We start from the raw sequence: 23,610 nt of genomic DNA on the forward strand, positions 1-23,610 counted from the left end.
AACGGTGACTAATGTGGGTGTGGTTGTATGCAGTTTTTAGATGATAAATAAAGGGCATTTTATGTGAACCCCAAACTTCGCACGTCTTACGGTAAGCTTAGGCTATAAAACCAATATCCGGTGTTTACCGACTTCACTCGAGCGTCTCCGAGAGCTGCGAGAAGCCGACGTATTCTGATTCTCTTCCAAATGTTCAACCTCAGTGGTTAAGCACTTTCTTGGGGGGCGAGGTTGAGAGGGAAGTGAAAAGGGAGGACTAGGATAAATCGTCTGGACCATTCGCCCCTCTCTGAATTCGGGAACAGCAGACATCTTTATCAATACGGAGACTCATATCAGTCAAGGTAATTTATAAGGTGATTCTTTGACTGGATGGATTTTTACCGGTGTATGGTCCGCTGCAGCCTTCCCGCGCCCTTGTGATGCTGGTATATGAAGGGTTAAATTCTGCAGTTATTTGCCTTGTGGGGCAATTTTCCGGTTTTTGAGGGCCGGTAGATTATAGTTAATGTATTGGTTGAAATTAAGAAGACGTCCCTCTTTTGGCTTTGCAAAACGTGTGAAAACGTCGCATGACTTGAGTACGTTTTATCAGTGCATAGGATTGCACATGCACCGGCGAAGGGACACGCAATGAATTATGCATAGGCGCTCAATTTGTGCTCACTCAGCGGACGGAAATGTCAGATCCTTGAACAGTTTATGATGCTGCATATAAGGGAAAATATTCCGCAAGAGCGTGGTTAACAGCCATATTGACTTTATTAATGTCGTTAAAATATCCTCAGTAAATTGTACAGAAACGATTCTTGATTTTTTTTTTTTTTTTTTTGTGGATGTTGTTTTTTGCTGAAGGCTTAATGCTGTTCTGTAATAAACCTTGTTATGTATGAGCTAATTGTCTCACGCCGTCGAATCCCAGAGGAATTTGTGGGGGTGTCAAATATGTCCTGGGCGGCGGAGACTTGAGATGTTAGGCTAGGCTACTCGATGTAAGATTTTTTTTTTCGTATGTTACATTACGTTTCCTTGTGTCATATAATGCCCTTATGCATGTCATGTCATGTCATACAATTGCGCACCTGGCTCGCATAGGAATCATTCAAGCGCGTACCGCCTTGGTGCGTTCCATCCGCCGCTGACATTTACCGGCTTTTAAACCCTGCTATTACCAAACAGTGTGCCAACGCCAATGAGTGACTGTACTCCGGATTCTAATAGCACCATCCAGGCTATTTTAGGGTGACAGTTTAAATAATGCAATCGCAGAACAATTTAGTCGTCCCCTATAATTTAGTCTAGAGACAAGGAGGGTGGCAATGGATTCCTGTACCACCCTTCGTGTATGTAAGGTGACTGCAATCATTTTCTTTCAATTATTCATGCTCATTAGATGTGTGTTCTGATTACTGTGGTGCTGGTGAACTTTGGGCTATACTCTAATAATCAACTTCCTTATATTTGTGCCAAATATGGTGTATGGCCCTGCTGTGTCTGTCAGTCTGCGGTTTGATATGGTAACAGGTTGTGTGCTATGCTATGTGCAGTCACTGTGATAGAACTAGACATGGGGTAGGCCTACATCCCAACCTCTTTGTTGGCTGTCAGGTCAGAGAGGTCTTTTAAAGGACTTCTGTTTCATTTTTAATGGATGTTGGTGTCTCCTGGGTGGAGCCACTCAGGATTCAGTGCTACCAGTTTTTCTGGGGTGCCATCTTACCTAGTCTGTGTAACCATTGTGTGTTATGGCATCATTTGGCCAATGTTAATGAGGAAAAGAGTAGGTTGGTGAACAGACGGGGGAAGGGAGATGAAGAGAGAGTAACACTTGGAGAATAAAAAAATGAGCAAACATTTTGGAGGATGCAGTGAGATATAGAGAGGTGTGAAGGAGGGAGGGAGTGTGTGACAGAGAGAAGGGAAAGGGGTGAGAGAGACCAGATGGCAAATTTGACCATGGAAGCCCTTCATTAGCAGCCCAAAAAAGCAAAGGGGCGTGCTGTTGGGCTTCAGCACATGTGGGTCCAGTCATGCGAGCAGAACCCTGTGTGTGTGTGTGTGTGTGTGTGTGTGTGTGTGTGTGTGTGTGTGTGTGTGTGTGTGTGTGTGTGTGTGTGTGTGTGTGTGTGTGAGAGTGTGTGTGTGTGTGTGTGTGTGTGTGTGTGTGTGTGTGTGTGTGTGTGTGTGTGTGTGTGTGTGTGTGTGTGTGTGTGTGTGTGTGTGTGTGTGTGTGTGTGTGTGTGTGTGTGTGTGTGTGTGTGCGCGTGTGTGTGTGTGTGTCTGTGTGTGTGTGTGTGTGTGTGTGAGAGAGAGAGAGAGAGAGAGAGCTAGAACGAGTGTGTAGGCTATGTGTGTGTGTGTGTGTTTGTGAGACAGAGAGAGAGATAGAGCGTGTGTGTGTGTGTGTTTTGGCATACACTGATGATTATGTTTATGTGTATATCTGTGGTAATGTTGAAAGACTGCCACATTCATGCTAATTTTACAGCAGCCAGTTGCATTTGGCAAATCTGCTTTGAGGGACAAAAAGCCTATTTAGATCTCATTGATACTGAATATGTTTAATACACCATGGGGCTTTTTGTTCATGTGTCTAATGTATGGGACTTTGGCACTTTCATTCTTAATGCTTTTGTTTTTCGAATTGAGGACGAGACTGTTGGCTCTACATTCTCATTCCTTCTTTCCTCTCTCTCCTTCTCTCTCTCTCTGTGTGTGTGTGTGTGTGTGTGTGTGTGTGTGTGTGCGCATGTGCGTGTGTGTGTGTGTGTGTGTGTGTGCGTGTGTGTGTGTGTGTGTGTGTGTGTGTGTGTGTGTGTGTGTATGTTGTGTGACTCCATGTGTGGGAGGAGAAGTGACGCGAGAGTCTGAAAACCCCAGTTAGCACTCACAGAGAGAGGCTGAGAATGTGCTGGAGTCATGCTTATGCCAGGCTAATCGTTGGCTCGCTTTTTTTCCACCGATGATGAAAAGAGGGTGCTCCCCCGCCAACCGCCGCGGCTCCTCTGAAATGCCACGAGGCTCCCTCTTCATCTCCGGATTAGACACTGGCCTGGAGTCGAGCCGTGCCGAGCCCGAGCGCTGATGGATATACTCCGGAGGGGGGCTCTCGAATGTTGGAGGGCAATGGGGGGCCGTGACTCCATTTTGTCTGCGTACTCCCCGAGTCTTGACCGTGGAGAGTTAGCAGGCTGGTGTGCTTGGCCTTGTGTTTGGGTGTTTTCTCTGATACTCACCACAAGTGTATTACAGGCGTGTCCCACATGTAGCAGCTTAGGAAAAGACACACTTGGGTACTGCTGGGGAACGAATAATGTACAACTGCATCCATGTTTGAAGCAAAGAAATAATTACTTTGATTGGAAAGTTCCAGATTTGTAATGGTGCCAGAATTTTCATTAGTTCCGTTTCTTTTAGATCTTGCCTAAGGCCTTTGATCAATATTTATCTGGACCTATCAGCCAGAATGATTAGAGAAAGCCTTTTTTAATTTGTCCCCATCTTAGTTTCCGGTACGTGGTCCCTGCTGCTATACTGATATGATACCCTTCTCCTCCAGATACCCCAGCTGGCACCCATCGCTCCATCCCATATGTCTGCTATCTGCAGATGTAGGCCTCTACTCTCACTCAATCCAATTCAGTTGTGTCGGCGCCCTGCCGTTTGAGGTCGGCATTATTCACAAGTGGCTCTTTTATGTTCTGTTAAATTGTCCTGTGGTACACACTGTTGCTTTTTATTACTGTGTGCTGCTTATAAATATTTATAAGCTTTTAAGAAGATGACATTATTTTCAATCATACTGACAGAGGCCTAATATCAGCATTAGTGAAAATATGGCAGCCATGTCATGTCGAAAGGGTCTCTCTCAGTAGTACAGAAAACATATGACATTGAACACTGTGGCAAGAGTGAACAGGCATCCTGTGATAATGGCACTATCTATTTCAGATGCAAATTTGTAGGCCTACTTGGTTATGGGGGGTGTGTGTGTGTGTGTGTGTGTGTGTGTGTGTGTGTCAGTGTGTGTCAGTGTTCACAAGGACAGAAATATGAAACTCATATGAAACACTTGTAAGAAGAACATCACAAGACCTCAAGACCCATTTCCTGACTGTGGCCCTTCTCTGCACTTTTTAAACAGCCCTAATAGGCGCTTGAGTCAGGCATACAGTATAGTCACGGACTAGTGTGTTTTAAAATGCACCATTTCTATCCATTATACAATATCTGTGTTGAAGAGGAGGTCAACTTCACTTGGAAATGAATAGGCCAACCAAATAATGGAAGTAGTGCTGTTGGGATCCTTCTGCCGGTAGAGCAGACAAAGCACCCAGTTATTATTGCACATGACCTATATTCTGTAGTGCCAGGGGACGCAAGGTTTTAAAATTGTTTAGGAAAAAAAGTGGCGTACTTCCAGGAAGCTGTCTGTGTCATCATCTGTGGGGCCAGACAGTGTCTTGTGGCTTTTCGTTGCTGCATCTCCTTCCCTCCCTTTCTTTTGTCCTCCCTCTCTTTAGTTCACCTCTTCCTACCCCATCCCTCTCTCCTCTCCTCTCCTTTCCCCTCTTCTGCCCCTTCTCTCATTTCTTCTTCTCTCCTCTGGTTTGCCTCATTTCTCCTCTCCTCTCCTCTCCTCCCATCTGCCTTCTTTCTCCTCTCCTCTCTTCTCTCCTCTGCCTCTCCTCTTTGCCTCTCCTCTCCTCTGCCTCTCTCCTCCTCTCCTCTCCTCTCCTCTGCCTCTCCTCTCCCCTCCCCTCTCCTCCTCTCCTCTGGCAGGAATAAAGCAGATGCATCGACGATCCGGAATGGGAGGGGGATGGTCTGCAGTGACTTGGGCAATGATGTCACCAGTCCTGCTGTGGCTGCTCATTGTCTATAAATGAAGTCTGATGCGGACCACCCTGCTGCCATTTGCCAGGGAAACCAAAAAGAGGGCACAAAAATGAGCCTTTGTGTCTGCTTGTTTTGCAGGAGCGCGGTGAAGATGGACGCCATTATCAGACTCCTGGTGCTAACTGGGCTGGTCCATGCAGGTGAGCAGCTTGAGCCCAAATCAAAACGACAAGGACATTGTAGTGGCACAGAACATTGTGTCATTCATGACAAACACAGAAACCTGTTATCGCCTCCATGATTTTCCCTCTGCAGCAACCAGGCCCGCCTGCTGACAACTGTTTCCACTATATTGCTTCGCCTACACTATACAAAATGCACTGTCAACATAACTGTTGCCAGTGACTTACTGCATTACATTACTGCTAGTATTATACTCTGTCACGGGCCAAATACGCCCTGAGCACTGATACCATAGCAGGTGTATCGCTGATATGAAATGTGATTATTCTACTTTGTGGCAAGCATATATCTCTGCTACCTGTAGAATGTGGTATACAAAGAAAAATATATGTTACACATAGGGACACTTTATGGGATTCCTTCTCCAAACAATGGTTGCATAAAATGCAGTTTAGTATAGCTATACAATTTTCTATTGCTACCATTTTTCACTTTTTATTTTCTCTTTAAAATTGTATACCAGCAGGAAAAACAAGGTTGCCCCCCAGGCAGCTCCTGCAGGTAGATGGTGATGTGGTCAGCCTAGTGCAGTGATCTGAGGGGGAGAGAGGGCTCGCTGGTCCAAGAGGCTGAGAGAGAACCAGGGGACTCAGTAGGGTGTAGGGGCAGTAGCCACTAGATTAGGGTGTGACTGTGTGGACCAAAGCTAAGCCCACTGGTCCAATATGTCAGCCCTATGAATATTTAATGAAGCATCCTCAGTTGAGCTACAGTAGAGCTTCCCCCCCTTAATGGAGGAATAGTAGGTCAGACTTAAACACAATAATAAGTGATTTGGTGTGTTTATACTACATGTTTGTGGGTGAGCCCAAATGGTAAATAGTGGGAAATGGGAGTTGGTTGAAGGTTCATTGTATTCATGACATTGCACTGAATCGCTGTTTTCTTTTCCAGCTTACTTTGCGCCATTACCAGGTGAGTCTCCTTCATCTTTCATATTTGTATAAAGAATCTCCCTTCTGTCTGTGCAGCTACCATATGCTCTATCCCATAATCTTATATCCTCACCTCTCTCTCTCTCTCTCTCTCTCTCTCTCTCTCTCTCTCTCTTGGTGTCTCTCTCTCTCACCCCTACCTACATCATTTACACCCAATGTCATTATCTCTTCTTCCCCTCCAACACTCCTCTCTCTCAGCCAAAGAAGAGTCGGTCATGTTTTTTGGGGAGGACTTCCACATCCTCCTCCCCCCGGGCGCGGCTGACGTGGTGTTCCGCCCAACGGTGATGCCACAGCGCGGGGAGATCGTCCTGATGAAGGCTGGCGTGAATCAGGGCCCGCGGGCCAAGATCAACCAGCAGCTCAGCCACCTCATCCTGGAGAACGTGGGCGAGACCGACGAGGGGGTCTACACCGTCACGTCCCTGGACCCTGTGGACAACAGCACCGTCACGAGGACCCTCACACTCATCGTGAGAGGTAAGCTCCTCCACGGGACCTCCTCCAAGGAGCTGGAGCTGCTAGCCCCTGGAAGACTCCCTTTGATCGGTTAGCGTCTCTGCACGTAGACACATCAGCCATTTTCTTTTGCACATGAGAAGTTCCCAGATAGTTGGCAGTCCAGGTAGCTACAGAGAGGGTGATATGGATGGACTATAAAATTACAAAAACAAGCATGTAGAAAATAATCCCACTTAAAACACTATTGAATCCCTCATATGATGACTTGTTGCTTTAAATGAACCATACAGACAGCTGTTGGGCTACTTCTAAAGACAGTGAAATGATGTTTTCCTGTCTGGTAGGGCTAAAACAGTTATTTTAACACTGTGATTGTTTATCACGATTGAGGCTAATGAAGTAGAATAATGGAAAGGTGATTGAATCTCTCACAACATTAATGCAGACAAGCACTCTTCACCTGCCAATCACATAGACATAAGCTACGCCCTGCATGAATTCCATTAGAGATGTGTGTGTGGGGAATAGTAACAGTTTAATTGCTCACCTAATTAGCAACAGTGCTGGCCCACCCTGCAGGGGAACACACCTATCTCTCTCTCTCTCTCTGTCTCTGTTTCTCTCTCTCTCTCTTGCTCTCTCTCTGTCTGTTTTTCTCTCTCTCTCTGTCTTGTCTACTTCTCCAAATATATAGTGCCCTTCTTTTGCAACCAAACCTAATCCAAAGTGATACTGGCATTTTTCACTGATGTCTGCAAAGGCATCTGGATATTTTTGATAATGTTACATCTCCCTCTTAGGAATGCGGTATGAAATGGCATATTCTCCATTTTTTCATCCGGTTTAGAGACTCCAAGTGCATCTGTCTCTTATCTCTCTCCTCTGTTGACTTTGTCTTTATCTCGGTGTTTGTTCTGTCTGTGTCTGCTGATGTCTATCGCTCATGTGCGTATCTCTGCCTCTCCATCTCTCCATTTCTCTCCCAGACTGCTCTAATGAGCATAGTGTCAAGTTCGGAGAGAACTTCCACATCCAGATCGCTGATGTCACCGGTCCCATCTCGCTTGAGTTCCGGCCCATCGCCGTCGAAGCGAACCAGACAAACCGCCCGGCTCTGAGTCTCATGGACCAGGAGGGGTATGAGAACCGCCTTGTGGTCACTGAGAGCAAAGTGACCCTTCAGGCGGTCAGCATGGCTGACAAGGGCTCCTACACCGTTGTGGATAGCAATTCGAAAATTCAGAAGAAGGTGTGCTTGAACGTTAAAGGTGAGAAAGGAGTGAGGAGTTCTGTTTTCATCTATGAAGGCCATAGCATTGAAGTGGAGGAAATGATTTTTTTAAATCATTCTCTCTTCGCTCTTTTATTTCTGTGTTTCAGAGCTTCATAATTTTTATTCTGTGCCTGCTGGGGGCACTTTCAAGTTCAACCTGGTCCAGAACAGCTCCCTGGTGCGCCTGGTCTACAAGCCCAACAGCGACCGCAGGGCCCGGGTCATCCTGGAGAAGGGCGAGGTGACCATTCCAGAGGACCTGGAGCTGAAGGACCGCTTCTCTGTGGACGGCAACCTGTTTGTGCTGGAAGAGGTCAACAGCGCCGACGCTGGAGAGTTCCACGTAACAGACCTGGACGGCGCCACCATCGCCATAGACTACCTGGACGTTATAGGTGCGGTGGAGACGAGACAGGGAAGCTACTGTACAGGGCCAATGATGAGATTCGTTTAGAATAAAAGTGGACTCACACTCACTCAAGTGGAGTCATTTGTTTTGTAGAAGTGTCCTTCATCCAAATAAATTTAGAAAGAACTATCAATAGAATTTTTGTTCCATCCTCATTTTATTTTTGTTTTATGGATTTATGAATTTATCCTAATATCCATATGCTGACAGTCCATGTTCTTATGGCTATGCTCTCTGCATATTCTCTGTCCCGTCTGCATCTGTCAATTCCCTAAGCCTACTTTTCTCCAGCAAATCTAAGCTGCAGTGGTACATTGTTTGTACCCTGGAGAAAACCTGTCAAACAGGCAGTGAGTAGAACTTCCAGCAGACCTCGTAGTGTTTTTCCAGTCTGCTATTTTTACTTACTTCAGTCCTGTCTTTGGTTCTTCCCTCTTCCTCACTGCACTCCCCTTCCTCATGCACTCTTCCACCCTTCCTGCTACCCTTCTCTTCTCTCTTCTCTCTCAGACGTTCAGCTGTCGCCGCTGTACGTGACCATCATTGCCCTGGTATCCCTGGTGGTGTTGATGTTGCTTGTGTGTCTGCTTGCCTGTCTCGTTAAAATACGCAAGCGGGCAGAGAAGTCCCGGGCCGTTGAGAAGATCGCCAATTCTGCAGGGCAAGATGAGGGTGACGCCTTCCGACAGGTGGGTACTCTCATTTTTATTGATCACATTTCAGGAGGAGCAAATATGAGTGGACATATCAGTCTTTCACAGTCTTTCCACAATCTCATTGATAGCTATGCCAAGCTAAAAACCGAATGGTTTAAAATACAGCAGTTACAGTTTCACGGTTATCTCAGTATCCTTCATATTTCTGTCAAAACAGCACTTTTCAAAACATGTGCATTTAGTCAACAGTAAGTGTGCTTTGTGTTCTTTAATTCCAAATCAGCATTTTACCCCCCGTTTCTGATTGTGGTTCTGGTTGTTTAATAGCAAATTGGTATTCATGCCACACACACCAATTTAGACAAATCAAGCAGCTGAGTTGTTTTGTTTAGAAAATGACCTGTGACTACGCAATGCCCACATTTAAGAATGTTGTATAATAAGGAGTCCACCTTCCGTATCAATGTAGCACCATCATGTTCATTTTGCTATTAGAATGCTATATGAACTACTGCACCATGCTGGTCATGGTGAAAGCCAGCTGTCAGTGCATTTCTGTTCAGAGAGGTGTCACTGTTGCTCAGCTTATAACAGTGCTCTGTAGGTACACAAGATTGTCTCTGATTAATACTTACTGTTATATTATGCTGTTATATTTAATACTGATTTTCTAGAGCCTGGAACGGAGGCAGATTAACCCTCGTCCATACTTTTTGCTTACTCATTGCTATTGTGCTATTCGGCTTGTACAATATTAAGCTCACAGTTTGTGTAGCTTACTGATATTGGTAATTATGTGCCACTTAAATAATGTTCAAAGCCATATAACACATCACTTCTAAAGGCAAACTGCTCAGAAGACAAAGTTCCTGTGGTCCCAGGCTGTATCTAAAAATGTGTTTGCTGTTGTCATTGTTTTGTGTTTGTTTGCACCACTGATGATATCGATACTTGCTTAGAGCACATTCCTACAATGATTTAGAAGCTTGGTGCTCAGCTCTCGCTTGTTGTGCCCCCAGTTGATTGGAATAACTCAGCTATCCTCATCACCCAATCAGGTGGTCTCCAGTACAGTCCCTTGAGCCACTCCCAAAGAGAAAAAAAAGCTTTCATATGAGTCATACTTACAGGCTTGGGTGAATCTCTCCTGCTACATGGAATTGATTTTTGTCTGCTTGAAATTGAACCCACCAGGCTCATTTCTCTATGCAACCTTTAGACTTGAGATCTTCCTACACCTACACGGTTGTAATAATATATCTGGCTACATGACATTTTTTTGTTAATTTGGCAGGTGGTCAAAGAGGCCTGCAAACAGGTTGAGGATACCAATGTTCAGTCCCTGAAGGAGGACATCACAGAGAAGTCACAGAGCACAGAGGTTAGCATTAAGGTACGATCAGTCATCCTGGCCAGCATTTGAATTCTTTGTTGGTTTAAAGCTGATGTGCCATTGTGTTCCATCAAGCGCTAACCATCTTGTTGTTCACTTTCACAAAAGGGTTTGGAGGTGTCCTCAAAAGAGGTCACTGGCTTTGATAAGAACCTTGAGACCAGCGACTCTGGGGTTGGCTTCAACACCACTGCCCTTCCTCTGGACAGTGACACAGAGGCCCCTTCTGCCCCCCTCCACGACGACGTCCTGAGCACCTCCGTGGCTTCTGAAGCAAAGGCGGCCCCAACCTTAACACCGGAGCCCAAACCAGCTCCCCCACCGACTCCTGAGCCTAAAGCGTCTCCACCGCCCCAGCCCAAGCCAGCTCCTCCCCCAACCCCGGAGCCCAAAGCCTCCCCACCTCCTGAGCCCAAACCAGCCTTAACACCAACCCCCGACCCCAAGCCGGCTCTAACTCCTGAACCCAAGTCGCCAGCCCCCAAGTCTCCGGCCCCTAGGTCTCCTGCTCCCGAGCCGAAGGCAGCTACGCCGGAGGCCAAGCCAGCGGCTACTCCACCTCCGGAACCCAAGGCAGCCATGACACCTCCTCCTGAAGCAAAACCAGCTGTTTCTCCAACCCCACCCAAGTCCCCAGCCCCTGAGCCCAAGCCGAGTCCCACCGCACCCAAGGCTGCTGATGAGAAACCAGCCGCTGCTCCACCTGTTGATGTCAAACCTCCGGCGTCCCCGTCTCCTGACCCCAAGCCAGCGACACCGGAGACCAAGCCTCCAGCGAGCCCTGAGCCCAAGGCGACACTCCAGCCAGCCCCTGAGGCCAAGCCTGCCGTGAGCCCGGTCCTGGAGCCCAAAGCGCCCACCCCAGACCCTAAACCAGCGCTGAGCCCAACACCGGACCCCAAGCCAGCCGTGTCCCCGGCCGCAGAGCCCACCACCAACGGCACGCCTGAGCCCAAAGCAGACAGCGGATCCGAATCCCCCAAGATTGCCCCACCCAAGAGCCCCGAGACGGGCATTAGTCTGAAGGCTCCCCCTCCTGCAGACGTGAGCTCCGACGGAGCGATCACCAATGACAGCGCAGCGCCTGCCAAGGAGGAGGCTGCCACCACCTGAGGGGCCTCAGGCCTCCACTCTCTCCCCCCTGAGGAATGCTATCTGGCCCTGAATACCCATTTATGACTTTAGACAATCCAAACACTCTACTAAACGACAACTTCATCACAAGCTCCTGGGGAAGGGACTTTTGAACACATGTAAACACTTCTGTGCTTAACCAACGTAGCTCATATCTCACCTATTACTCACTCAAAGGGAAAATATTACTTCATCTCCCAGTACTTATGCATCAAGTTACACCAAGACTGACACCATACTGACCATCTTTATGTTTCATTGACGTTGGTAGTAGATGGCTACAACAGTTATCTGCCAGCCCATATAAATGTAAAAAACAAACATAACTTTGGGAATAGCCTGTATGCATGCACATAACTGAATTTGTTGCGCCACTGCTCATTGGAACTGGGGCACAGGACATCACTGGTGTAGAGAAATGCAGCGCAGAGCTTCTTCTTCATATGTGGGACAGGAATGATTCATGTAGCTCCTTCACTCATCCACTTAAGTTAATGACACCGGTAATGGTCTCGATGGCTCACTGACCGTGAGAATGGAAACGGATTCATCATCTCCATAAGGCCAGGACACCTGCCGCAAAACCACACCCAAGAACCACAAGTGGACTTCAGAAAACAGGGGCAACGCATGGCTGTTCGAGTTTATAGCATCTGCATGACCGGAAAACCCCTTATCAGGACCACTCTGTGTCTTATCATCCTCTCTGGCTGGACTGCCAACTGACTGAACTAACAACTGGAACATTCCGTGAGAGTCTGAGATCCTGCTGGTCCTTCCGCATGGAGACCACACCCTCTCAGATGCATCTGAAGCACCCAAAGATGAGAGAGCCTCAACCTTTCCTCTCAGCTTTGACATTTACTCTACATGGCCTTTTGAGTTTCTGCTGTACATCTCGTAGCTGTGTTCTAGTTCCTACCAGCAACCGTATAGATTGGATCCTTTCTTGCCAACCCCCCCTGGCCCTTGCCCTCATATATTGCATGCATAGAAATCCACAGTACTCTAAGAGTGAAGACCAGCAGTTTCCTAGAGAATTCAAAGAAAAGCCTTCTTTCTTATGGCCAATCTCCAAAATGCGGTGAGTAAAGAAATGTATTAGTATATTAAAGGGCCCAGGTCAAGACTCGAAAATAACATTGTATGTCACATCCAAGGAATAGTATTCTCTCATACTCACAGTCAGGTTTGATCAGAACCAGATCAAAAAAGATTGTTAAAGAATGTCTTATCATTAATGACTGAAATCAATGCCTGCTATATTTGCATAGTCATTTGGAATCCCTGGCACCTAGTCTATTGTATGTTGTTGCCTATAGCCTGAAAGGAATTCTATAAAGAGTTTACACATGGTGTTAATGTTACAGTAACAGTATTCTAAATGTAATTAATTGTTCTTGAATCTTCTTGATGTAAAGTTCCGTGTGAGAATCCACTGCTATGGATGGTTCAGCTGACTGAAATGTGAATCTCTCATGACTTGTTCTGGTTACCGATGGCTGAGGAATTCACCTGGAACCAGTCATGATGGTAGACCAGATCCTGGTGATGAGGCTGACCTCCATCTAAGAAGCATTGAGGCTCTAGAGGAAGCCTACAGCAGTAAAGCCTGTAATGCACGTTTCAAACAGAGATCAATTGAGTCCAGCTAATTATCTGTGCAGAGAACAAAAAAGGATTTTCAAAGGGGTTTGCAGAAAAGCACAAAATTAACGAAGCTGTCAATCAATTGCGATCACCAGAGAGCCCCAAAAACAACGCTACAGCTCTATTCCGTGAATTTGTGAACTGCCTACTTTTTACCTTTTTACTCACAGTTGCCAGTTTTAATATGAATATCCAAAATTGAAATCAATTGAAACCCAAAGCCATAAAGCATCTCTAAACAGCATACATTATAATGTAGATAAAATGTTCAAAAGACACAGTGTTTATATTGCCTATCGCAGACGTTTCATCATCACTGGAATGTACATGAGATATAATGTAGACAGATTATGTAAGGAAATATCACATTTACGAAAAATAGTGTAGTCATAGGCAAATCTGAGAAAATATCTTATTATTATGACAGAGAGAGAGAGAGAGAGAGATAGAGAGAGAACCACTCAGCCCATGGTGTCTGTGCCCTGGGACATAGTCAGTGAATAGAAAAATCAGTGTTATTGTTTCCCATTTAAGCAATACAAAATGCAGTGATTGTATAGACCCGAACGAACAAACAAACAAACACACACTACACACACACATAACTAAAACACTGGCGCATTCCTCTCTATTGTATATATTGCATGTGTATAGCTTATAATGTGGTTCCATCACTCAAAAGATGATTGTGTTTGCTGTATGAAATGGTCGTAGTCTTTTACAATTTGACAGAAGTCCCCCAAAGCCGACGCGACCCTCTGATTATTTCACTCGTATGCTTAATGATGTAGAAACCGGTGGAAGTGACAGTAATGTACACATTTATCTTCCCTTCACTAACCAGCAACAACAGCAACTGTGTGATGTCCAAAACAACAGCCCAATTACTAGTTGGTTGTTTATTTGTCGGTAGATGCTAGTATTTCTTTGTGTACTTGTCACCACAATTGCCGATTGTACACTCACCTAATTGAAAGTCCTTATTGGGTCCTAGTTCTATTCTATGGTCACCACAGAGATGCATCCAAAAAGACAGTTTAGTACGCCGCATGAGCACAACCAGGCCACCCTACCACCAGTTGTGCTGTTACAGTCTCCATGTTTGTGCCCTTGCGTAAAACCATGTGCTGTCAGATTGGTGTGTGTACCTGGGACAACACGTGTTCACCATATGGCTTATGTGTACTGTATGTCTGTGTGTGCATTATCAGTATGTGCCTGTTGGTTGACTGTGTGTGCATTCACTGTATGCTTGTATTTGTTTGTGTTGGATAATGTGTGTGTATGTACAGTATGTATGTACCAGTGTGTGTTTACAGTGCAAATCTGCTGTGGAAATGTAGGCGATGTGTGTTTACTACCGGTAATCAGCTTTTCATCACAACTCATCTTCTCGGAGGTAGTGTGTTCCCTTGTCCTTGAGAACCACCCAAAATGACCCCCAGCAAGACCATCTAACTTTGTTCTCTTGAAAGGAGACTTGGGAACTTTTCCATCAAGATTAACATACTGTGCGTTGGCGGTTAACTGTTATGAGTCTGGTTTACATCACGAACGACCCAAAAAGTGTGACTTCTAAAGCAATCGCTGCCGTTTCTAAACACTCCCTTGGTGCTCTGAAGGCTATTCGTTAACACTACTTTGCCTATAAGAAGAATACATTCTGCAGGCTTCCTCTGTAAAAGCTATTTTAAGCGTGGTTTGTGAGCGTAAATGCCATTGAAATGTTTGAGAGCTGTAGGCTGAAATTGTTGCTTGCTTCTGTGTGTGGCAATGTGAAGTGAATAGCTTTTGACCCATGACCGTTCAGTTATCACAGAGAAAATGGCTGTTAGGAGTGGCTCAGTGCTGTAAGTGTAAGTGGTTAGTGTTTGTCTGGGGGGAGCCTATGCGTGTTTGAAAATGAACTGAGAGCTGTGTCTATCATAATCACTCTATATGTTCAAGGGTTTAAGCCAAGGCTGCCCCTACTCAGTAGTGGGTGCTCATGTGAGAGCAATGAGCCCAATCACCCAGTGATGTGAACGAGCCCCCTGGTCACCCATGGGCTAGGGTGATATGGGATAAAATGGTGAGAAATGGAGTCATTTGAGAAGGAACCATTTTTAGTAGACGGTGATAAAGGGCCACTTGCTGAGCCCCATCCTGAGTGCTGGCAGTCTTGTTGTTTTAAGCTCTGGGACCCCTGATTGGCTTCACGCTGGGCTTGGTTTGATTCTATCCCACACCTGCATAAGTCAGGTTGTCTCTGGCATTTGTTTTGCACTCCTCAGTATGAGACCCCCCCCCCCCCCCACCCCATTGCCCCCGCCCTGTCTCCTCACCTTCCGCTGCCGTCTCAACTTCTGTGACGTTTTACAGTTTGCTGATCTCTGTATTCTCCTTTTTGCACAACGCAACAAACACTTAGACGTTTTGTAAAGAAAAGATTGTTTTCTTTATGTCATGTCTAAAAAAAATAATAATAAAAGTGCGCAACTGAATTTTGAAAACAACCCCAAGTCTCTGTTCATGTCTCATTAATTTATAACGTGGTGCTTGATGTCTGAGGGCAGATCTGTGTGTGTGTGTGTGTGTGTGTGTGTGTGTGTGTGTGTGTGTGTGTGTGTGTGTGTGTGTTGTGTGTGTGTGTGTGTGTGTGTGTGTGTGTGTGTGTGTGTGTGTGTGTGTGTGTGTGTGTGTGTGTGTGTGTGTGTGTGTGTGTGTGTGTGAGAGAGAGAGAGAGAGCACAGCAGGAGTATCGGTTAAGACTAATTGCATTGTCCCTTAGTGATTTAACCTATTGATTAAAGAGCTGGAGTAGCTAAAGACTCTGATGTCCATGGGGCCATTACATGAAATTGTGACATGGCAAGATGGTGAGGCAGATGAGTCGTGCACGGCAGGAATATCAGACTTTCCCTTCTCCCTCTCTCCCATGGACCGTAAAACTGAACACCCATCACTGTTTACATCAATAAAAGTGACACTGCGTGCAAACACAAAGAGATGAAACACACACACACACACACACACACACACACACACACACACACACGCACAACCAAATGGTCTCCAACCCTCCAGGAATAAGGCTGAGCTCTTGGCCAAGGTAGGCAGCCATTTTGTTTATCTCTGTATGGCTGTCCCCCTCCATCTCTCTCTGCGTGCCAGTCCTGTCTGTCTCCCCCCATCAGTATCTGTCAATGTCACTTGACTTTATTTGCTCTCCCCATGTCACACTGGCTTTGTCGCTCTGCCTGCCTCTCCCAGTGCTCAGTGCTCCCCTCTCCCGGCTCTGATCACCAGCTCCGTTGTATCTGCACTGGATCTGTGCTCCACCTTTCATATCTTTTATCCTCTTGCATGCCTTGTTCTCTTGCCCTTCTGTCTGTCTTCCTGTGTCTTTTTGCCTGCTGCCCCCTTCCCTCGCCTGCATTGTTATCATGCCCATTCCAGCCGGAGTCATAGCTATGCAGTCAGGTGTATTTATAGACAGAGGTAACCTCATATCAGTGCCATAGTACTCCCTTCAATCATCCACTGTCCTGCTCAGTTATTGATTTGAGCATATTCTCTCTCATTTATTAGGCTATTACTGTAGAGCAGACCTGTTTTCTATGTGGCATAATCATTTGATATGTTTGCATTTAAGTTAATGAGGCATGCATTTGGAAATAGAAGCATGATTTATTTTATGCCCTTAAAGTGCACAAAGGGTGGTCAAATAATGTGGGTTAATTCCAGAGTTCATCTCAAACAAAAAAAACAACAAACAAAATTGATTAAATAAATCATCAATAATCCATAACTGCAGTGAAACAACCATCAATGTAATGCAGTGCTGCTATAGCTGCATTACACTCTATATACATTCAATGTTTCTCTATTTCAACAGTGAAAGGAATTGAAGTTGTGTTAAGGTAATGTGTAACTTCTTAAGCAGGTAGTTGATTTGGGAAACTATATCCCAACATAAAACAAACAATTAACAAAATATCTAATCTGTAAAATGCTCTCTCTTGAATCTGTCACAGAGCAGGCTCGAACATGGTGAGAGGGGAGACGTTCCTCCCATTGTCTGTGTCACAGGGGTTGAAGAAGGGGTAGAGGGGCCCGTCCATGTCCTCCATGGAGAAGGCGTGGAGCGCCATCATGGTGACCGCGTTGTAGAAGGACACCTCCTCCCTCTCGCAGTCCAGGAAGACGCCGATGCGCGTGGGCAGGATGGAGGTCCGCACTGGCGTGGGCTTCGGGTGGGTGCAAGCCACGATGGTGCCGCCCTTGAGTGAGAGTGTCCAGAAGCCGGTGGCGGTGGTGCTGACGGCCATCTCTCCCCGAGGGACGTCCTCGCGCGCCACCCCCACCCTCCAGGCAGTCTTTTTGGCCACGTCCACCTCCCAGTAGTAGCGGCCGGTGAAGAAACTCTCCCTGCCCATCACGCAGTAGTAGTAGTTGAAGCAGCGAGGGTTCTTCTCCAGCTCCTCCTGGGGGGGCATCTTTTTGGCCTCGTCGAAGCGCACCGTATCGCAGCAGGGCGAAACAGTGAGGAGAGGATGGGCCGTTTCTGGGTCAAAGGTCAGCGTTGTTATATCTGTGATTGACAGATGGACACGTCACTGGAGAATAATATTGACCAAAAGTAGCTACAGATTATAGTGTATACAATGGTTCAATAATGCTGATTCACACCCTAGAGGTATTATGTACTTGGGTATATTGAGGCTTTCATGTGTTTCCAGATCCTGTACTGAATGGGTCCCACAAATTGTCCAAAGCAAACTTCACTGTCCACGGCAGGGGGTGCTATGTAGTTTACATCACATCTACAAGCAAACAGCAGTGGGACTAGATGAGGAATGTAGCAAAGGGTCATTTCAACAATACAAACATGTGGTACATCCACTAATAAATGTATATGCAATACACATGTCAGACAGTGTCTCTGTGATTAAAGAATAAAAAGGTTTACACTAAGAAAACACCACTTATATAAAGGTATAAATAATGGGATTTAGTAACTTGCCTTTGTAAGAGTTCTCTGATTTCCTGCAAAGATTAAATGAATAAGTCAGGTTTTGGAACTTATAGCACATTTTTACATATAAACAATTATGTGCTAATGGAAAAATGCTTTTGTAAAATGTATATACTATACATACCGGACATGTATATGAATAAACATATCACCTTACCTTTGACACTTATAAACACATGCTTAAAGGTTTATGACTGGCAGCATGACAGACTCATTCCAATATATCAAGGGACTGTTGATTTGATGACAAATAGCATCTAGTATATTCTCTGGGGTCTCTCCAATAGTGACGCCCCTCTGTTGCTACCCTCTTCTGTCCACCCACTCACGCACCTACCCACCCATTTACTCACTTACTCACTTTGAGGAGTTTGGGACTGTCCTCTTCCCTTAGTTTAATATTCAGAGTTTCAATGGCTCGTTCCAGATTTCTCCCTTGCATAGAAATCTTTCTCTCTCTCTCTTTCAGCAGACTTATTCTTTTCTCTTTCTCTTTCCTGAGTCGTTCGATATTGTTCTCTTCTTCTTCATCCAGAAAACGATGGATGTTCCGGAACTCGGCTCTGATCTCCCGCTCCATTGTATCAAACTTGAACTAATCAAGAGGAGTTTCAGAGAAACATGTAGAAAGAATAAACATTAAAGCAGAAACATACATATGTGATGGGGGCAATGCTGTGGGCTTAGTTTGTACACTTCACATGTTTACCCATTTATGGAAGAAAATGAATTATGCATTCATGAATTTGCATGAACGGTTCTGAATTAGTTGACATTGCCCGTCAATTCTGGTACCTCCAAATCAAGAGCCTCTGCATAGGTGTTCCTTTCTTCTTCATAACACTCGTCAACTTCATGTTTTATCTTCTTAATAGCTTGAATAAGCTTGTTCTGAGAGCAACAAGAAAACAAGATACACTGATATAGGTTATGTTCACAATAACATGACATTTAGGATTGTTTAGAAAAAACAAATGAGGTCAGTTAGTCTGTGAATAAGCTTTGTTCTTATGTTTACTTGTACAGAGCTTAATAATAACACACCAGCTGTCAGTGGTCTCCTTATATCACGATCACTGTCTCTGTAAAATGGCAGATGAATACGTACCTTGAAATCATTGAGATGAGAATTGTTGAAGTTGTTGTTGGTGTCCTTGATGCGATTCTTGTACATTCCAAGTGGTCTTTATAGAACAGGAAACAAAAAAAGAGCAGCTGTGAACACTGGAGTGGGGAGATCGGGCGTAAAAAAGAGAGATTTGGCTGGGTGTCACGATGACAGAGATAGAAAGACAAAAAGATATACTGCAGCAGAACTGGCAAGCTGTTTGAGTAGTGTCATATGCAAGGAGAGGTTTAAACCCTAAAACAGGTTGTCATTGTTAGTACGCCCAACAGCTTGGGTCAAACATGTGGGCATTAACGCAAGAGAATGACATAGTAGGAGGGACTGTGGGTCTCTGCTCATTGCTGTCTGAGAGGAGAGCATGTACAATTTATGGCTCGGAGATGAGAGCTTTCTATTTTTGTCTGTCGGTGGAAAGAAAGAAGGTGCATGCCATTGGACAGAACAGGGAAACAGAAGGGAGGTTATATTTCATAGAAAATGATCTGTCTAAAAAAAAACCCTGTTCCTCACACACACACACACACACACACACACACACACACACACACACACACACACACACACACACACACACACACACACACACACACACACACACACACACACACACACACACACACACTATACATGTGTATGGACATTGATAGCATTCTCCAAATAGAGTTATTGAACAGAGGGGTTGTTATGTTTCACAGTGAGTGCTCTGTCTGGAAGGGGGTCGGTGCATGTGCTTCACATTTTTGTTGTGTCACACAGATAGGGAGGGAGAGAGAGAGGGAGAGAGGGAGAGAGAGAGAACACGGGAGAGAGACAGAACACGGGAGAGAGAGAGAGGGGGGGGGGGGGGGTAAAGTCAGAGGTTCAGGCAGAAGTATTGCTCTGTTCCCTTTGTATAATTCATGTTGGTTTCCTGATGATGTTCCTCCCTGGCACTGCTGAGAGAGCACTCTGGGCAAGCCTGCATCCTACCCAAGATTTCAGCTGGTGAACAGGTTCAGAGAGTAAGGCACAAATACATTTCGGCCTCTGGAAATGAGGGACATTCCACAGAAAAAAGATCAAGCTTATATAGGCCTATAAAATGTCAACCAATGTCACGTTTAGAATAGAGCATGCACAATATATATATAGGCTTACTTTAACTTGTCACTTCCGGAAAATGATCATACAGTTTCTCTCAACCGCTTTATTGAATTTCATCTCTGTGCAATACTGCTTGTTTCTCATTTTTTTCCAAATGCTTGTTTAAGGCCCTTATTTTGGTATAGTTTTTTTTTTTACGTGTGTAAACTATGTCCGGCTCTAAACGGAAGTAAACAGAAACCACGTCCTGCTAGCCTGCTAGCCATAGCTATGAGCCATAGTATACATTAAGGGGACATTTAAATAACCTACATAATAAACCTACGTTATCCTTGCAGTCTTTAACACAAGGAATTGCAGCCGTACATGATTTCAGTTTAACCATACACTCGAGATTGGCACTGAGCTGATTCGATCAGCCAGGTAAGTAGCCTATGGCTTATGGCTAATGTGCTACATGTAAATCGGCTTGATGTGTTATACCCATAGACAGTAAAAGATAATATCTAACGTTAGCCCCAATTAAATATATGTGCGACACCTTGAAACATATTCTTATTGAGTGATTAAATACTTTGTTTTGAAAGTAATACATTGAATTTAGGCTCAGCTGTTAGGGGTCTTAGCTGCAGCTTTTGGTATGCCATGCTAACACAAGTGTCAACAGAAATGTCATGTTACTTGGCAGAGGTTAACAAGTTAGACAGTCATTCTCTTTCAATACTAGTGATCATTTCAGATGTTAAAATCCCTCTTTTTTTCCAGAGATGAATGGACAGTCTGATAGTGACGTGGACTTCAAGAGGAAATATAAAAACCTGAAGCGAAAGTTGAAATTCCTGGTTTATGTGAGTGACAAAGCATTCTGCTACTAGTTGACACATTGCTTGTTTTCCTATTTTTGCAAGTTAGTTTGTAGTCTTGGGTGTCATTGTCACAGAGGTTTTTGCTATACAGGAACAAGAATGCTTTCAGGAAGAGTTGAGAAAAGCACAGAGGAAACTCCTAAAAGTGTCCAGAGACAAAAGGTGAGATTTACATTTTAGTACTGTTTTTTATTCATTAACAGCAAGATGCCCAATGAAAATCATATGACTAGATTCATGTTGGTAACCTGAGGATACCATGTGATTGTGTTTGTTTAGTTTTCTGTTGGACAGACTATTGCAGTATGAGAGAGTGGACGATGATTCTTCAGGTAAGTGAGAAAAGTTACTGAAGTCTGCTGAATATCTACAGGCTCTTAACATCTACTATAGTCTGCTGAACATCTCTACAGGCTCTTAACAAAATGTTCACTACATCTAGTGAAGATAATTCATATATCTTTTTAGCTAATTTTAACGGAGCTAAACCATAACATTACAATACATTGGGCAGTGTTGCTATGCTCCAACATAACTGCTTTTAAGTGTTCTGTTTCCTGATTGGTGACCATGAACATTTTCTTACTGATTTAAAAACAAAAACTTTGGCTAATGTTAAAATTCAGGAATATTGTCCAGCAACATTCTTTAAAAAGTTGCCTTGTGAATCATACACTTTAGAATCAGTTTTTTTTCTGTTATGTTTCATTATTCTCTTAGCTTCTTGTCCTATTTGAACTGTTGTTAGATGAAACCAGAGATGGTTGAAAAGGGGTATTGAAGAATCTTTGATGAAACTATGATTAAACAAGGGATGACCTCCTAGACTAGGTGACTTCCTAGAGCATAGTCATGGTGCCATCTTCATTTGCACGGTTAGCACAGATATCAGCCAAATTGCTCAGTTGGCATGAAATATGATGAATTCCTAGTAGTTTTATCAGAGGTATGATTACTTTATCTTTAGTATTATTGTAGATGATGAAATGTGGAGATATCAGCAATAGAAACATACGTGTGCTAGATGGAATAATGCCGAGTTCATGCACAGTATATATATATATATTTCTGTATGAACATCCTCTTGGGTAGGCACACAAAACTACTGTAGAATTCTTTGCTTCATATCCATTCCTAGCATTTTTAGACTTTGCATGTCAAGAACAGAATAGCTATAACCAGGTTAACAGAATGTTGTAGGAAAGAAAGAGATGCTGTTAGTATGAAGTAATAACCTGTAGCCTAGCAGGTGCAATTCATGCCCATAGATTGTGAAGCACAGTCATCATGAAAAATAAAGTAGACTGACCTCATCACTGGCATAACGTTTCGATTTGTGGTGAGGTTAGCCTCTTCAGTATCAGTGTATGTAGATAGTAGATTTATGCTTAAGCTTATCAGTGTATTGTATTTGTTGAAATAATACGTGCAGAAAGATCTATAGGGCTGTATAAATAGCATGGGGAGAAATGGAGCCTCATGACTAAATAAATGCCTGTGTGTCTATGTTATGTGCCCTGTTCCAGACTCTGATGCCACTGCGTCCTCAGAGAACAGTGAAGGAGAGGGTCTCCGGGAGAGAGAGCGGGAGGGAGTCAAGAGGTGCGTATGAGTCAGAGCTGGCCCTCTTCCAAGTCCCATAGTATCGCAAGCACTAGAGAGCCGTGAAGAGTGGATCAGAAGGTGTTTAAAGCACAGCTAAGCGCTTTTGAGACCGGAAAATATCAGTGTCAGGTGTAATCTCCTTGCCATTTAGTGAGGACTTTTTAACGCGTCTTGGTTCTAACGCTCGTTTAACGCTCCCTTTCGCTCGTCTTCTGGCAGGAGGAGGAGCAGTCCTGTCGTTCCCGGTCTTCCATCCTCCACGTCCTCCCACCTCTCTCTGCTCTCGCGCTCGGGCGCCAACGCGCTCCCGTCGTCCACCTCCTCACAGTACCTCACCACGGTGAGTGTGAACCGCTGACCGCTCCTCTCGCGCACACTCGCACTTCAGCCACCTCACCTGGCTTTCATTCCCCATACACACATGTCTTTTTATTGTTTCACATTTTATTCATATATGCTTATTTTTTTTCTCTCTTTTGGTGTTTGTGTCTGTCACCTGTCACCCTTGTGTGGCCAAATGGGATTTCTAAAAATCCCATATGTGGTGTTCATGCTGGTTGTGTGTCATGTCTGCCTGGTGGGTCTCCATGCATGGGGATTGTGTTGGATTGTGTTTCTTTGTGTTTGCATCCTAATGTTATGCATGGGTGTGTGTGTGTGTGTGTGTGTCTGTGTGTTTGTGTGTGTGTCTATGGTGGGTAGCTACCCTTCCCGCCAGAGTATTTGGCTCCCCCTGCTGAGCGAATGAAGAAAGAGCGAAAAACAAAGACGCCCAAACACAAGAAAGACCCTGCAGGGAAGGTGAGAGCGAGAGAGAGAGAGAGAGAGAGAGAGAGAGAGAGAGAGAGAGATAGAGAGCAAGAGATAGAGATAGAAGGGGGAGGGTGATGGAGAAATGAAGGTGATTTATAAT

At 44.7% G+C, this 23,610-nt stretch overlaps 3 protein-coding genes across 4 annotated transcripts in view; 2 read left to right on the forward strand and 1 right to left on the reverse strand.

The window, feature by feature from the left end:
- Nucleotides 1-249: 249 nt before the first annotated feature.
- On the forward strand, nucleotides 250-15,329 carry si:dkeyp-77h1.4 (uncharacterized protein KIAA1522). Its single transcript, XM_062539514.1, has 9 exons — nucleotides 250-344; nucleotides 4,978-5,039; nucleotides 5,977-5,997; nucleotides 6,219-6,500; nucleotides 7,469-7,750; nucleotides 7,863-8,150; nucleotides 8,675-8,853; nucleotides 10,115-10,213; nucleotides 10,322-15,329. Exons 2-9 carry the CDS (start codon nucleotides 4,991-4,993, stop codon nucleotides 11,324-11,326), a joined length of 2,205 nt encoding a protein of 734 aa, XP_062395498.1. The 5' UTR covers nucleotides 250-344; nucleotides 4,978-4,990; the 3' UTR covers nucleotides 11,327-15,329.
- Nucleotides 15,330-16,576: 1,247 nt separating this feature from the next.
- Nucleotides 16,577-19,448, reverse strand: si:ch73-54f23.4 (zinc-binding protein A33). Its single transcript, XM_062539531.1, has 6 exons — nucleotides 19,123-19,448; nucleotides 18,810-18,905; nucleotides 18,376-18,609; nucleotides 18,003-18,025; nucleotides 17,687-17,802; nucleotides 16,577-17,570 (listed from the first exon to the last, which is right to left on the reverse strand). The coding sequence occupies exons 1-6, from the start codon at nucleotides 19,186-19,188 to the stop codon at nucleotides 17,008-17,010; spliced, it is 1,098 nt and encodes a 365-aa protein (XP_062395515.1). The 5' UTR covers nucleotides 19,189-19,448; the 3' UTR covers nucleotides 16,577-17,007.
- A 997-nt stretch (nucleotides 19,449-20,445) lies between these two features.
- Nucleotides 20,446-23,610, forward strand: part of ino80e (INO80 complex subunit E) — a 4,523-nt gene continuing 1,358 nt past the window's right edge. Inside the window, exons 1-7 of one of the 2 annotated variants that reach the window (XM_062539536.1) lie at nucleotides 20,446-20,649; nucleotides 20,992-21,074; nucleotides 21,184-21,254; nucleotides 21,372-21,424; nucleotides 22,619-22,694; nucleotides 22,917-23,037; nucleotides 23,400-23,498. In XM_062539536.1, coding sequence (XP_062395520.1) covers nucleotides 20,994-21,074; nucleotides 21,184-21,254; nucleotides 21,372-21,424; nucleotides 22,619-22,694; nucleotides 22,917-23,037; nucleotides 23,400-23,498 — 501 coding nt within the window. In that variant the 5' untranslated portion in view covers nucleotides 20,446-20,649; nucleotides 20,992-20,993. The remainder of the gene's footprint in view (nucleotides 20,650-20,991; nucleotides 21,075-21,183; nucleotides 21,255-21,371; nucleotides 21,425-22,618; nucleotides 22,695-22,916; nucleotides 23,038-23,399; nucleotides 23,499-23,610) is intronic. The other variant, XM_062539537.1, reaches the window with a different exon arrangement.

The sequence above is a fragment of the Sardina pilchardus genome, chromosome 6 (assembly GCF_963854185.1).
Source record: "Sardina pilchardus chromosome 6, fSarPil1.1, whole genome shotgun sequence".
Classification (NCBI taxonomy): domain Eukaryota; kingdom Metazoa; phylum Chordata; class Actinopteri; order Clupeiformes; family Clupeidae; genus Sardina; species Sardina pilchardus.

Bases quoted from the DNA above. Each gene is read 5' to 3' on its own strand.
- si:dkeyp-77h1.4 (XM_062539514.1), top strand. From the start codon at position 4,991: ATGGACGCCATTATCAGACTCCTGGTGCTAACTGGGCTGGTCCATGCA. The intron at 5,040-5,976 runs GTGAGCAGCTTG...TTTCTTTTCCAG, and splicing joins AACTGGGCTGGTCCATGCAG to CTTACTTTGCGCCATTACCA. The intron at 10,214-10,321 runs GTACGATCAGTC...CTTTCACAAAAG, and splicing joins GCACAGAGGTTAGCATTAAG to GGTTTGGAGGTGTCCTCAAA.
- si:ch73-54f23.4 (XM_062539531.1), bottom strand. From the start codon at position 19,188: ATGTACAAGAATCGCATCAAGGACACCAACAACAACTTCAACAATTCT. The intron at 18,610-18,809 runs GTACCAGAATTG...CCTCTTGATTAG, and splicing joins CAGAGGCTCTTGATTTGGAG to TTCAAGTTTGATACAATGGA. The intron at 17,571-17,686 runs GTACATAATACC...TGTCAATCACAG, and splicing joins GAAAGCCTCAATATACCCAA to ATATAACAACGCTGACCTTT.